This window comes from Salmo salar, chromosome ssa12, assembly GCF_905237065.1.
Source record: "Salmo salar chromosome ssa12, Ssal_v3.1, whole genome shotgun sequence".
In the NCBI taxonomy this organism is placed as follows: Eukaryota; Metazoa; Chordata; class Actinopteri; order Salmoniformes; family Salmonidae; genus Salmo; species Salmo salar.
The window spans coordinates 65,053,481-65,069,995 of NC_059453.1; the positions used below are offsets into that span (position 1 = coordinate 65,053,481).

Consider the following 16,515-nt stretch of genomic DNA (forward strand, 5'->3'; position numbering starts at 1 on the left):
AGAGAATGCCAAGAGTGTGCAAAGCTGTCAAGGCAAAGGGTGGCTTCTTTGAAGAATCTCAAATATAAAATATATTTTGATTAAAAAACAAATTGGGGTTACTACATGATTCCATATGTTATTTCATAATGTTGATGTCTTCACTCTTATTCTACAATGTATAAAATAGAAAAAGGTGTGTCAACTTTTGACTGGTACTGTATATTGCTCACATCCGTAGCTAAAACAAATACAGTATAAGTGTCCTATACCTAACAGTATGACTGCAGCAAAACAACCAGCTTGGATTTAGTATATTGGATCATTTTGAAAACTTGTTTGTCCTGATCACAGAAAAGCCTGATTAAAATCAGTATTAAGAAATGCCTCTGTTCCCCAAGTATTGTACTCTTTTTCTCTCAGTAGTACAGTGCATGTGTAAATAATCCATTTCATCCATGTTTTGTATTTTCATTTATTCTTTGTTTATACATGTGATCCCACTGATTATAAAAACAAAAATTTAAAAAAATTCACAATGGAGATCTATACCAAGACCGACACAATCACATTCAACACCTGCGGGAGTGCTTGTACTGCATACAGTTACATTTAGATTATAGTGCTGCTTCTAACGTCTAGAGTGGTTTTTCCAGACATAGATTAAATCCAGTCCAGAACCAAAAATGTATATTTTTAGTCCAGGGCTAGGCTTAATCTGTGTCTGGGAATCTGGCCCAAAGTCATCTCACTGAGCTCCATGTTCAAGACTTGTAAATTACTAACTGCTACGGGCCTCAGAACTTGTCATCTTCTATATGTTCTGTCCACCTCGGTGTCGGCCACTGAGTGATGCAGAGTGACTTGGCCAGGTTGCTTTGATAATCACAGATGAAGACAGTCGGGATGTGACTGAGGGGATGTGAGGTGGCAGGGGTCTAAATGACAATCAACAGTAGTGTCCCTGTGCTCTGTGCCAGCATGAGCCCCATCACTGCTGCCTTTGTCCCCCTCTCAGTTCTACCAGGAGACACACACACACACAGAGCCAACACCAACATCCTGCCATGGAAAGCACAGATACTCCATGGCATCATTTAACTGTTGGAGGATATAGGATGGCGACACAATGGCAAGTGGAACTGCATCCATCCCCCTGTTGGGGACAGATGAGAGAAAGCAGTTGATGATGATGTAAAGCACAACTATAAATCCTCTTGGCAAAGTGGGACAAAGGGGGAAGAGATGCTATGGCAAAGAGTAAGCACACCACTTAACTCCGAACGCTTGGCCGCACCAACCACAAAGCTCCGGGTTACATGTATACAGGGTGGCAGGTAGACACATTGTTGGATGTGATAAACGGCTGTAGTAGTACATGCAGGTGCTGTATACAAAGTATTTTGAAAAACACTGCTTAGAGCCGAGTGGCGCAGCGGTCTAAGGCACTGCATCTCAGTGCTGGAGGCATCACTACAGATGCCCTGGTTCGAATCCAGGCTGTATCACAACCGGCCGTGATTGGGAGTCCCATAGGGCGGCGTACAATTGACCCAGCGTTGTCCGGTTTTGGACGGTGTAGGCGTCATTGTAAATAAAAATTTGTTCTTAACTGACTTGCCTAGTTAAAGGTAAAAAATAGAGCTTGAGGAAGGTCAGCATCGATACAATACTTGAGAACCATTTGTCTGTGTTAGCTCCTGATAAGTTTACTAGACTGAACAGACAAGCAGGACAGACAGTGTCTCCTTGGCACGACTGGCCTTGAAACTACCGAACAACACTGCCATTATTCTTTGTTTCAGCAAATCTGGAAGGTAGCCTAGCGGTTAAAGCGAGTAACTGAAAGCCAGACTAGGTGAAAAATCTGTCAATCTGCCCTTGAGCAAGGCACTTGACCCTAATTGCTGCAGGGTCGCTGTCAATAAGGGCTAATCCCTGGCCGTCGCCCCACTCACCATTGGTGTCTCAGGGGGACTGGTATGTGCAAAAAAACACATTTAACATCACACAACCTATTCATATGGAGTATAGTGCTGTGTCACAATAAACAGCAGACAGAGGCCAGAGAGCTGTATTAGTGGTAATGAATGCGACTAGTCACAGTACAGGGGTAGTGAAGGAGATGTGTAGGTGTTCAGCTCCGATTGTCACCACCCTCTAATCATGCAGCAGAACTAGCTACACGCTAACACACCAACTGTCATATAGGCATTATTCAGGGTGCTGGTGATATGCTAGGCTAATACACCCACAGGCATAGCCTAGTATAAAAGGCTTCATTCACAAGCAGTGCCAAGTGAGGAGGCAATCGAGGGTTCAACCCAGTTTGCTACAGAGTTCTGTACAGACAACTAATGACTTATCAGCTCCTCTCCTGCTGACTCAGATCACAGCCATCTGTCCAACTCTCTGCTATATCAATGGCATTACTGGGCAATCTGTCTATTTTAGGTAGACTTTCTATGACCCCAAAACATCCACCTTTCCTGAAAGATCTGAACAACTCAATCACTGTCTCGCTGGGTGCACCTCAGCCACGCTCAAGGTCCTAAACGATATCATAACCGCCATCGATAAGAGACAATACTGTGCAGCTGTATTCATCAACCTGGCCAAGGCTTTCGACTCTGTCAATCACCACACTCTTATCGGCAGACTCAACAGCCTTGGTTTCTCAAATGACTGCCTCGCCTGGTTCACCAACTACTTCTCAGATAGAGTTCAGTGTGTCAAATCGGAGGGCATGTTGTCCGGACCTCTCTGGCAGCCTCTATGGGGGTGCCACAGGGTTCAATTCTCGGGCCAACTCTTTTTCTCTGTATACATCAATGATGTCGCGCTTGCTGCTGGTGATTCTATAATCCACCTCTACGCAGACGACAACTTTCTGTATACCTCTGGCCCTTATTTGGACACTGTTAACTAACCTCCAGACGAGCTTCAATGATAAACAGCTCTCCTTCCGTGGCCTCCAACTGCTCTTAAATGCTAGTAAAACTAAATGCATGCTCTTCAACCGATCGCTGTTCGCACCTGCCCGCCCGTCCAGCATCACTACTCTGGACGGTTCTGACTTAGAATATGTGGATAACTCCAAATACCTAGGTGTCTGGTTAGACTGTAAACTCTCCTTCCAGACTCACAATAAGCATCTCCAATCCAAAATTAAATCTAGAATCAGCTTCCTATTTCGCAACAAACCATCCTTCACTTATGCTGCCAAACATGCCCTCGTAAAACTGACTATCCTGCCGATCCTTGACTTTGGCGATGTCATTTCCAAAATAGCCTCCAACACTCTACTCAGCAAATTGGATGCAGTCTATCACAGTGCCATCCGTTTTGTCACCAAAGCCCCATATACTACCCACCACTGCGACCTGTATGCTCTCATTGGCTGGCCCTCGCTTTGCACCCCAGTATCTCTACTTGCACATTCATATTCTGCACATCTATCACTCCAGTGTTTAAATTGTAATTATTTCACCACTAAAGTCTATTTATTGCCTTACCTCCCTTATCTTAACTCATTTGCGCACACACTGTACATAGACCATTTTTTTTCTATTGTGTTATTGTCAGTATGTTTATTTATTCCATCTGTAACTCTGTTGTTTGTGTCGCTTTATCTTGGCCAGGTTGCAGTTGTAAATGACAACTTGTTCTCAACTAGCCTACCTGGTTAAATAAAGGTGAAATAGTCAAATCAACAGCTGTAGTAGTACATGCAGATGCTGTATAGAAAGTCTTTGAAAAACACTGCTTAGAGCTTGGGGAAGGTCAGCGTCGATATAATCCTTTTCCTCAGAACCATTTGTCTGTGTTAGCTCCTGATAAGTTCACTAGACGGAACAGACAAGCAGGACAGACAGTGTCTCCTTGGAACGACTGGCCTTGAAACGACACCACTGCTATTATTCCTTGCTTCAACAAACCTGTGAATTGATTTGTATTCATTAGGGATCCTCATTCAGCTGCTCTTTCTGGGGTCCAAACACATTAAGGCACTTACATTAAATATATGACAAAAGATTAAACAGTACATCACTTCCACACTCACTTTACGGAATTCAAGTCTTTCATCATTTGGTCAATTATACTTGGATGTGTATTTTCAGCGTTTGCCAATTAAAAAATAATTCAAGTAATTGGCGATATCATTGGGTTTTGCGATGAATGAGCCATCTGATTCAATGAATGATGGAGCTGAGTTTGCCCTTTCGCCCAAAATGTCATTTAAGGTGCTCCAAAGCTTTTACTATAATTTTTTTTAATATAATTTTTTTTTGTTTAATTGTATAGTTTGTTCTTTTTTATTTAGATTAGTCACATGATTTCTCAATTTGCAGTACGTTTGCCAATCTGTTGTGCTGCCGGACTCTTGCCATACCTTTTGCCTCATCATTCTCAACCATACAATTTTTCAATTGAAGTACTGTTGAATAGATCACTGCCTTCTATTATTAAAACTCTTAGCAATTACCTATTGTTAGGAACCTTGTGGATATGGACGCTCTGAAATGAATCCAACGCTGGATGACAGCATCTGGCTGTTACCAATACCGGCAGTCACTTGGCAATACCGGCAGGATGGCAGTAGTGAACCACAGGATGGCAACACAAGTGGCCATGTTTTTCTTGTCTTATACTCTAGCTACAGTTGCTCTTATAATATCATCCTCATTTACCAAGACCTGAGCCCTCATCAGCCCGGCTGTTTTCTCGGTCCACGGCCAATTACCGTTATGCAGGCTCCTCAGAGCCCTAATAAAGCACAGAGCATTAATCAATAAGTCCCACGTAGGCCTATAATAATGCCACAGCCTCTCCCTAACCACCCAGTGTATGCATTTTAATTAATGAGAGCCTGCTCCCTCCCTTGGGTCAAATATAGAGATTTGTTTTTTTATGTCTTCCTCTACCTCCGGGATCAATAGTTTCTCCCCTTATGCTATTAGTGTTGTAGCTCTGTGGGCTGGGTGCTCAGAGGGGACCCGTGTGCTCCTCACAACATAAACAGCTCCTTTGTACGGCCAGTTCTGGTTCCTCTCCTGAGACATGGAGTCCCACGTGTTTTTTGCAAAAGATACAATATTGATTTGCCCACCAGAACAGGCGAGTTAAGTGTGCGTGTGAGCTTGTCTGTTTTTGTTTCTTTGTCTGTTGCTGTGTGGTGGGTGTGTTATTGCGTCTGTATTGTGCCCATGTTCTCTAGAACAGCTCCCAGCTCCACAACTCCTTCAAACTGCATTAGTGAGCTGCCTCTCCCTGGCTGCTGTGATAATCTCAGTGCTCCGTGTTGTTTTCACTCTACCCTTCATAGACCTGGCTCTGTGCTGCTGCAGCTGGGTCTCATTTACTCCAGTGGGCACCCTGGCACAGCCACCTCTGGCACAGCCACCCCTGGCACATCCTCTGCTCCAGTCCTCCCTCTCCTCCACTGCGAGTCCACACTGGGCCTGATTTGATAATGAGGCAATTTCCTGGGTCTCGGCAGGGGAGGAGAGGGAGGACTGGAGCAGAGGCAGGGAGCACAAAAAACTTAGAGGAGCCTGTGCCAGGGTGCCCACTGGAGTAAAGGAGACCCCCCCCCCCCCCCTTCTGCCCGCATCAGACAAATGACCTCCCCTTACACACACACGCGCACACACATACTCCTCTCCACGCACACTCCTCTCCACGCACACTCCTCTCCACGCACACTCCTCTCAATCCTTTTTGTTTAATCAATGAGGGGGACGTGAGGTAAGTGTGACGGACATTCAAATCCTCGCTAATCTCATTCAGCTGAGCTGGCACTTTTTCCTTGCCCCCTCTTTTTCCTTCTTTCGCGCTTTTTGGAAAATGCCCTCCCTACTCAGCTTTAGTCAATGGATGCGACCACAACTATCTCCTCCTTGAGTGGTTGCTTGGCAGCGGGCAGTATTTATTTTCCTCATATACCTGGAATCTCCTGGTATAACTGTACAGTGTTTCCTCTGTCACATTGGTGCGGCTGGCTTCCGGGTTAAGCGAGCAGTGTGTCAAGGAGTGCGGCTTGGCGGGGTTGTGTTTCGGAGGACGCATGGCTCTCCACTTTCGCCTCTCCTGAGTCTATACAGGAGTTGCAGCGATGAGACAAGACTAACTACCAATTGGATATCACGAAATTGGGGAGGAAAAAAAGGGCTTAAACTGTGATTTGGTCAAACAAAGTACTTTTATCCTTAAGTGCAGCGTGATCCCACTGTCTGCCCATTTCATATACAGTCAGGTACAACATTATTGGCACCCTTGATAAAAAAATAAGACTGTATAAAATATGTACTGAGCTATATTGTATGCACACAAAAAAGGGAAAAGTATATTATTTTATAATTAAATTGCTCTGATTTTGTTTAACAAGTAATAAAAACAAATCCTCAAAGATGGAGGTCAACATGTTTTCAATACTCCAGCACCCTCCCCCTGCGAGGATAACGACACTGAGCGTTTTTCTAATATGTTTTAGGAGGTTGAAGAACACATTGGGAGGGATCTTAGACCATTCCTCTACAGAATCTTTCCAGATCCTTGATATCCTTCATCTGTGTTTATCAACTGCCCACTTCAAATCAAACCACAGGTTTTCAATGGGGTTCAAGTCCGGAGATTGAGAGCCGTTGATAAATAAACAGTATACCCACAGAGCGAGGATGTTCTCAGCTTTCTATCTGTCACAACAGGATAGCTGTGTTTTCCCAGCAATTGGATTTTAAAATGTTCCGGAGCATTTTTTCCCCCCGGTAATGGAGAGCGAGTGGCTCGCTCGACACAGCAGCAGACCCTAGCGAAACAGGGACTGGCAGACACTTTCATTACAGGAATTATGAGGATAAAGTACTTTGTTTGACCAAATCATAGTTTTAGCCTTTTAATAAAATAGGACTTTTTGGGGGGTACTTTTAACCCCTTTTTTCTCCCCAATTTCGTGATATCCAATTGGTAGTTAGTCTTGTCTCATCACTGCAACTCCTGTATAGACTCGGGAGAGGCGAAGGTCAAGAGCCATGCGTCCTCTGAAACACAACCCCGCCAAGCCGCATTCCTTCTTGACACACTACTCGCGTAACCCGGAAGCCACCCACACCAATGTGTCGGAGGAAACGCTGTACAGCTGGCGACTGAAGTCAGCGTGCATGCGCCCGGCCGCCACAAGGAGTCGCTAGAGCGTGATGAGAAAAGGACATCCCGGCCGGCCAAACCCTCCCCTAACCTGGATGATGCTGGGCCAATTGTGTGCCTCATGGTCTCCCGGTCGCGGCCGGCTGCGACACAGTCCCGGATCGAACCCGGATCTGTAGTGACGCCTCTAGCACTGGGATGCAGTGCCTTAGACCGCTGCGCCACTCGGGAGGCCAATAGGAAGTTTTTAGCGAGGTGAATGAATATGTAGCCAGGACCGACGTAAAAAGGACCGACGGCTTTTTATTTATTTTATCGGCCGAAAACCATTGATTACCAGCTAACTGAAACCCTGGTGTGTGTGTGTGTGTGTGTGTGTGTGTGTCCAGGCTGTCACTGTAGGGCTCTGCTAGTCCATAGAGAAATGCTGTAGTAAGGCAGCATTAGCCACAGATATGAGGGGGAGGGACAGTGTGTGGAGCAATAATAACCACAGGATCAGTGTTACAGAAACCTACAGAGAACAACCGCTGTCTCCCCGTGCGGCTGTAGAGGGACGCTCTCAATGGCCCTATATCCACTCATCCTCTCAATGGCCCTATATCCACTCATCCTCTCAATGGCCCTATATCCACTCATCCTCTCAATGGCCCTATATCCACTCACCCTCTCAATGGCCCTATATCCACTCACCCTCTCAATGGCCCTATATCCACTCATCCTCTCAATGGCCCTATATCCACTCATCCTCTCAGTGGTCCTATATCCTCTCAGTGGCCCTATATCCACTCATACACTCATCCTCCAATCTGAGTCACGCTATAAGGCAGGAAGTCTAAATCAGTCTCCTCGTAATAACTTCCCTCTGCACAGCTTTCATCTGCTCAACAACCGGCCAGCCACCATATTACTGCTTTTATTCAAAGGCTGATGTGTTGAAGAGACCATCAGGACCTGGGCTCAGATTATTTTCTCCTTGTAGAGTGAAAGTGAATAAGTAAACGTGATTATAGTCAGAATGTGATTAAGGCTGTTTGTTTCGTTAGAGAGTAGTCCCTATTGGGGCTGACCCTGGCCTTCCTCCAGCTGGAGGGGGAGGGCGAGAGAAGCTATGAGAGTCCGTGCTGATAGAAGCCTGGGGCAGCATTTTAATAGTTTTGTTTTGTTTTTTTGGGGTATTTATTAGGGATCCCCATTAGCTGCTGCCAAGGTACGGAGAGCTTTGAATTCCGTAACGTCAGTGTGGAAGAGGTGGAAAAATGATTGTTGTCTATAAACAATAACAAGCCACAGGGGTTTAACGTCCAGATTCAGCCCCCGGTGGCTTGTCATTGTTGATAGACAACAATCATTTCCCCACCTCTTCCACACTGACTTTACGGAATTGAAAAAGACCTCTTCTAGTTGAAAAAGCAAATGGCACCAGGCTTGCATACGTTTACGTGGCTCCACTTGTAGTCTGAATGGCTTTGGTCAAGTGTGTGTCTGTGTACGTGTTTGCACTAGTCTCATGTATGCTTGCATTTATGTGCATGTGCTTGCACACATGCTTGTGTATGACTGTACTGCAAGAGGGCATGCAAATGTGTGCTGTGAACATCATAGTGGTCTTCTGCAAGTTGGCAGGTACATGAAATATTAAAGCTCTCCAGTGCATTGCTGGTTTGTACACTGTGTGTGTGTGTGTGTGTGTGTGTGTGTGTGTGTGTGTGTGTGTGTGTGTCTGGTAAGTACCTCAAGCTTCACCAGTGAGTCAGTTTACATTGTGGTTAACTGGTCATTCCCCATAGGCAATTTGGCTGTTTTTCCATTTAAACAAGTAAGGCAGCATAAACTTTGATTGTTTCTGCACAGTGTTGGAGAGTAGTGCTCTTTATGGGGATGCATTGTATTGCTTTTCAAAGTAACCTTCACATATCTCAGGGGTAAAATAATAGCTAGAAGGCACACCTTTTTAGAGTGCAGTCTAACACACACACACGAGGTATCCGTCAAGAGGAGATAAGTGTGTGTACAGTTAATATCTTCTCTCTTGTTGCCATAAACCTCAGTGTTGTACTCTTCCTGTCATTACATCTCGTAATGTCCTCAGCTTCACTGGACAAACTCCAAATGTCTATTTACAATCAGCAACATGATGGTGCGGAGAGAGACAGCGTGAGAGAAAGAAAGAGGGGGTGATCCAGTGTATGTGGTGAGAGAGAGGCCTACAGTAGACTTCAGTCACATCACGCCATTGTGCTAACAGCTCTATGAACTCTCTGGGAGTGTATTTGCAGCTTGGCTCTATGTAGTCACTGGACATACAGTTGAAGTCGGAAGTTTACATACACTTAGGTTGGAGTCATTAACTCGTTTTACAACTACTCCAAAAATGTCTTGTTAACAAACTATAGTTTTGGCAAGTCGGTTAGGACATCTACTTTGTGCATGACATAGGGTAATTTTCCCAACAATTGTTTACAGACAGATTATTTCACTTATAACTCATTGTATCACAATTCAGTGGGTCAGAAGTTTACATACACTCAGTTGACTGTGCCTTTAAACAGCTTGAAAAATTCCCGAAAATGATGTCATGGCTTTAGAAGCTTCTGATAGGCTAATTGACATCATTTGAGTCAGTTGGAGGTGCACCTGTGGATGTATTTCAAGGCCTACCTTCAAACTCACTGCATCTTTGCTGGACATCATGGGAAAATCAAAAGAAATCACCCAAGACCTCAGAAAAGAAATTGTAGACCTCCACAAGTCTGGTTCATCCTTGGGAGCAATTTCCAAACACCTTAAGTTACCACGTTCATCTGTACAAACAATAGTGCGCAAGTATAAACACCATGGGACCACACAGCCGTCATACCGCTCAGGAAGGAGATGCGTTCTGTCTCCTAGAGATGAACGTATGTTGGTGCGAAAAGTGCAAATCAATCCCAGAACAACAGCAAAGGACCTTGTGAAGATGCTGGAGGAAACGGGTACAAAAATATCTATATCCACAGTAAAACAAGTCCTATATCGACATAACTTGAAAGGCTGCTCAGCAAGGAAGAAGCCACTGCTCCAAAACCGCCATAAAAAAGCCAGACTACGGTTTTCAACTGCACATGGGAACAAAGGTCGTACATTTTGGAGAAATGTCCTCTGGTCTGGTGAAACAAAAATTTAATTGTTTAGCCATAATGACCATCGTTATGTTTGGAGGAAAAAGGGGGAGGCTTGCAAGCCGAAGAACACCATCCCAACCGTGAAGCACGGGGGTGGCAGCATCATGTTGTGGGGGTGCTTTGCTGCAGGAGGGACTGGTGCACTTCACAAAATAGATGGCATCATGAGGTGGGAAAATTATGTGGATATATTGAAGCAACATCTCAAGACATCAGTCAGGAAGTTAAAGCTTGGTCACAAATGGGTCTTCCAAATGGACCATGATCCCAAGCATACTTCCGAAATTATGGCAAAATGTCTTAAGGACAACTAAGTCAAGGTATTGGAGTGACCATCACAAAGCCCTAACCTCAATCCTATAGAACATTTTTAGGCTGAACTGAAAAAGCTTGTGCGAGCAAGGAGGCCTACAAACCTGACTCAGTTACACCAGCTCTGTCAGGAGGAATGAGCCAAAATTCACCAAACTTATTGTGGGAAGCTTGTGGAAGGCTCCCCAAAACGTTTCACCCAAGTTAAAGAATTTAAAGGCACTGCTACCAAATACTAATTGAGTGTATATAAACTTCTGACCCACTGGGAATGTGATGAAATAAATAAAAGCTGAAATAAATCATTCTCTCTACCATTATTCTGACATTTCACATTCTTAAAATAAAGTGGTGATCCTAACTGACCTAAGACATGGAATTTTTACTCTGATTAAATCTCAGGAATTGTGAAACTGAGTTGAAATGTATTTGGCTAAGGTGTATGTAAACTTCCATCTTCAACTGTATATACCTGTATCTGTAGCACTCTCTGTAGGGGCTCTGGTGGCCTACTCTCTATCTCCTCTGTCTGCTAGGAAGAATATCCTGTAGGACAGGGATCATCAACTAGATTCAGCCGCTGGCCGATTTTGTTTCTTGAGCGGATGGTCAGGATGGCGGAGCAAATTGACCTCGAAGTCCAAACATATATAATGTTTGTCTGAAAGTAATTTCAAACCATGCTTACATGTTGTATATTATACATTATATCTCTCTGTTATGTGGGAATACTTTGGAACATATTTGCAAAATGTAAATCACAAAAATGTTTTTGGGAACCCTGCTATAGGAAAATCAACATTGAAATCTGTTGATCTCAGTACCTCCTTGACGATTTCTAGAACGCAAACACATTCTAACCGTTCTGATTGGTCCAAGAAACAAGGTTTGCGCCAGAACATACATGGGTACAGCAGCGTTTTGAAAAGTGGGTAAAGTGGTGCTTTGGTACTCTTATTGGTTAGAGATGATCCAATCGCTGATTGACTTTTGTACAGCACACATCATCTAGACGTAACCACAAATTACTTCACCGATGGCAGTCTGAAGTGTCCTACAGTATGTAGCCAACCTAGAGCAGAGGAAGAATTCCGTTTGAGTCGTCAGGCAAACAGAACATAGGCTCACACATCTCATTTAATTTCTTCATAATGTGTTGCTTCAACCCCATCATGCACTTGAGCAAATATGAATCCGTAAACAGTGAATGCGCACACACCCACTCACAGATGCTCAAGGGTACATACACACACACACACTCACACACACGTGCTTTCCACTGTGTCTGAGTCACTTCCTTCTGAGTTCCCTCTCGCTCAACACTTGGAGCCTGAGATGCATCTCCTCTTCTCCTCCCTTTTCTTTATTTGAGCTCATCAATTCAGCCCACATACTGGGGCAGATGAGTGAATGCTTCATTGCAGGGTGATTTGCTCACTGTGGTATGCTGAGAGTGGCCTCTAAGAATGAGAAATGGAGTAGAGCATGGCTCCTAGATTGGCCAGTTAGTCTGAAACTCTCCATTTAAAACCGGTCTGTAATTTGCTGTTCTGTATTCACATCACTGTTGTGATGGAACGTAGAACGTCAGTGGCTCATATTGTAGGTGGAAGAATATGGTTGCTGTTTGTGGATCATTTACGCGCGCTGTGTGACCAGTTAACTCAGTGCTACTGTTCTCTTCCTGCCAGCTTGTCCAGACAGCCAGCTACATTACGGTGGAAAAGACCCTAATGTGTTTCCTGTGGCGTCTGAACTAAGTCTTGCTTAAGGCTACGTGATGTATGATGGCGGCAGGCCTGGCCACACTACCACTCCTGAACGGCCCGCCCTCTCCTTCTCTCCTCTTCTCCAGTCACAAGTCACATAGCATGAAGGCAGTAGGTTGGCAGCTGCCAGTAAAATGCATCTCCTCTTCCTTTCTACCCCTTGGGCCTCATGTATAAACCGTGTGTACATACAAAATAAACTCAAGTCTGCGGGCGCCACTTCGACGTGAGAATGTGTTCATATGGACTCTGGAGCGATGAATCACTTCACCATCTGGCAGTTCGACGGAAGAATCTGGGTTTGGAGGATGCCAGGAGAACGCTACCTGCCTGAATACATAGTGCCAACTGTAAAATTTGGTGGATGAGGATTAATGGTCTGGGGCTGTTTTTCATGGTTCGGGCTAGGCCCCTTAGTTCCAGTGAAGGGAAATCTTAATGCTACAGCATACAATGACATTGTATACAGTTCTGTGATTTCAACTCTGGCAACAGTTTGGGGAAAGCCTTTTCCTGTTTCAGCATGACAATGCCCCTGTGCACAAAGCGAGATCCATACAGAAATTGCTTGTTGAGATCGGTGTGGAAAAACCTGACTAGCCTGCACAGAGCCCTGACCTCAACCCCATTGAATACTTTTGGGAGGAATTGGAACACCGACTGCGAGCCAGGCCAAATTGTCCAACATCAGTGTCCAACCTCACTAATGATTTTTGTGGCTGCTGTGGGGACTTGCTTCCATTCAATGTTCCAACATCTAGTGGGATGCCTTCCCAGAAGAGTGCAGGCTGTTTATAGCAGCAAAGAGGGGACCAACTCCATATTAATGCCCATGAATTTGGAATGAGATGTTCGAGTAAGGTGTCCAAATACTTTTGCACATGTAGTGTAGCTCACGCCAGTGCTCCAAGACGAAGAGAGATCTGTGGCAGATGAGCTCACCTCACCACCGGCCGGACTGCAAAAATAAATATGAGAGCCGATAAGAACAGGAATATCCTGTTTGTGAAAGCACTCAGACGTTTACACTCAAGGCTAATGATGATAAAGTGCCTTGCCTCAGCGGCTGTGGGGAGGGAGGGTTACATCATGAAAGCCTACCTCTGAAGTTTAGACACAGGAAGTGCTGTTGGCACAGGAGTTATGAAACTCTGTGAAACCCTATGAATGAGTGGCTCACTCACTGAGTGGAGAGGGGGCCTGACGATACGATATCATAATACTTAGGTGTCGATATGTTTTGCGACTCACGATTCTATATGTATTGTGAGTTGATACTGCGATTTTGTTTCAGGTTTGGTGTTTGTTTTGATCAGTCATCTATTTTAAAAGTGCTGAAGACATTTTGGCGCACTATTTCTTTTAAGAATATGAAGAACAAGCTATAGGATGAAAAATACCAGCGTTTATGCACAGGTACAGATGACTAGCACTAGCTAGCGCTACCTAGCAAAATAAAAATGATATTTTTCAGTATATAAACATAACATGCAACAATTTCTTAGATTTTACTGAGTTACAGTTCATATAAGGAAATCAGTTAATTGAAATAAATAAGGCCTTAATTGATTGATTTCACATGAGTGGGAATACAGATATCAGTTGGTCACAGAACTTTAAAAAAAATACGGTAGGGGCATGGATCAGAAAACCAGTCCGTATCTGGTGAGACCACCATTTGCTTCATGCAGCACGACACATCTATTTCGCATAAAGTTGATCAGGCTGTTGACTGTGGCCTGTGGAATGTTGTCCCATTCCACTTCAATGGTCTCAGCACAAGGTGCACCTGTGTAATGTTCATGCTGTTTAATCAGCTTCTTGATATTCCACACTTGTCAGGTGGATGGATTATCTTGGCAAAGGAGATATGCTCACTAACAGGGATGTAAACAAAATTGTGCACAAAATCTGAAATAATATTTGTGCGTATGGAACATTACTGGGATATTTTATTTCAGCTCATGAAACATGGGACCAACAATTTACTTATTGGGTTTATATTTTAGTGTGTGCGCATGTACACACACACATACAGTGAAGACATGAAATAACACGTATGAAATCATGTAGTAACCAAAAAGTGTTAATCAAATCAAAATGTTTTAGTTTCTTCAAAGTAGCCAACTTTTGCCTTGATGACAGCTTTTCACACTCTTGGCATTCTCTCAACCAGCTTCATGAGGAATGCTTTTCCAACAGTCTTGAAGGAGTTCCCACATATGCTGAGCACTTGTTGGCTGCTTGTCTGTCATTCTGCAGTCCAACTCATCCCAAACCATCTTCCCACGGGGGACCAGTACGGAGAAAAATGTATGAAAGGTATGAAAAAATGTATGCATTCACTACTGTAAGTCGCTCTGGATAAGAGCGTCTGCTAAATGACAAATGTAAAATCTCAATTGGGTTGAGGCCAGGTCATCTGATGCAGCACTCCATCACTCTCCTTGGTCAAATAGCCCTTAAACAGCCTGGAGGTGTGTTGGATCATTGTCCTGTTGAAAAACAAATGATAGTCCCACTAAGCACAAACCAGATGGGATGGCGTAACGCTGCATAATGCTGTGGTAGCCATGCTGGTTAAGGGTGCTTTGAATTCTAAATAAATCAGAGTCACCAGCCAGGCACCCTTCTTGAAATGTTCCATATTGACTGACCTTCACATCTTTAAGTAATGATGGACTGTGGTTCTCTTTGTTTATTTGAGCTGTTCTTGCCATAATATGGACTTGGTCTTCTATCAAATAGGGCTATCTTCTGTATAGCACAACTGATTGGCTCAAACACATTAAGAAGGAAAGAAATTCCACATGGACTTTTAACAAGGCACACATTGTCACATGCATTCCAGGTGATAAAGCTGGTGGAGAGAATACCAAGAGTGTGCAAAGCTGTCATCAAGGCAAAGGGTGGCAACTTTTTGGTTACTTTTTTGATTACCACATGATTCCATATGTCATTTCATAGTTTTGATGTCTTCACTATTATTCTTCAATGTAGAAAATAGTCTAAATAAAAATAATTTCCTTGAATGAGTAGGTTTGTCCAAACTCTTGACTTTTTCATTTTTTTTCATTTTTTTTTTTACAAATCGAAACTTTGAGTCAAATGCCATCCATTTGACTCAAAGTTTCGGTGTTATAATGAGTTATAATGCCATCCAAAAATAATATTGCGACATGTAACTATTGATTTTCTTCCCCATCGCTACTTGGAGGCAAAGCGACACTACCGTTTATACTCTGTATACACTACTGTAGATTGACATGCCTGTTAAGCTGCAACTTGAAAGGGAGAGCTGGCAGGCAGATTCACTCAGCGAAAGGAAGAGGGAGAGATCAATTCCAATGTTGAGGCCTGATGAGGAGGTACTCAGGAGTCCAAATGTGACGTGGCTTCACTTGGCTGCCTGTTTACATTTCTCCACTAATGGGAGCATATTTTTAACCCCTGCCTTTTTTTTGTTCTGTGTGCAGGTGCTGGAGAGTCAGGGAAGAGCACTATTGTGAAACAGATGAAGTAAGTAGAGCTGGCTTCCTGACTCCTCATTGTTTTAGTTGTTTTGCTGCTGTTCCCGTCAAGCATGAGCAATTATGCCAATATTGTAACCAGACTCTGTCATTATCAACAAGCAGACCGGGACAGTACATTCTTAAACTAGGTTCCTGGTATTCTCTATGTATCTTTCTCCCAGAGTCCACGCCCTCATGCTATAATCTATACAGAACATACTACTTCCTATACCTACAGTCTGAAGCCTGTTTCTTTCTCAGCTGTTACATTCGTATGGGTTAGAGGCCTCCCCGGAATGGACAGCTGTGTACGTACACACGCACACGCAGGCAGGCAGGCAGCTGCATCTTCCCCCGCACATCAGCAGATAAATACCTATGGACTGAGTTTTTCTCACAATTATTAAGGCATTAACTCCCTGCTAACTGATATTCCAAGCAGACAGTAGAGTATGCAGTTGGCTTAAGTCTACGCTTTACAGGATGCTCCCTATTAGACAGGCTGGATCATTTAGAACATATAGAGAGGATACAGGTTAATAGCCTGGTAGCAGATCTGGACCTGTATGTTCTGTAGCACATCACTACTTTGATGTTTGTTATCATGCCAAACTGGCTGGGTGTATTATAAAA

General features: G+C 43.9%; 1 protein-coding gene across 5 annotated transcripts in view; it reads left to right on the forward strand.

Moving 5' to 3' along the window:
- The window catches only part of gnai2 (guanine nucleotide binding protein (G protein), alpha inhibiting activity polypeptide 2), a 108,020-nt gene that overhangs the window by 74,721 nt on the left and 16,784 nt on the right, over positions 1-16,515 (forward strand). For 4 of the 5 annotated variants that reach the window (XM_014132737.2, XM_045690444.1, NM_001142715.1 and 1 more), the window contains one exon: positions 15,847-15,889. In XM_014132737.2, coding sequence (XP_013988212.1) covers positions 15,847-15,889 — 43 coding nt within the window. Of the gene's footprint in view, positions 1-14,670; positions 14,693-15,846; positions 15,890-16,515 lie in introns of those variants that run through there. The other variant, XM_045690443.1, reaches the window with a different exon arrangement.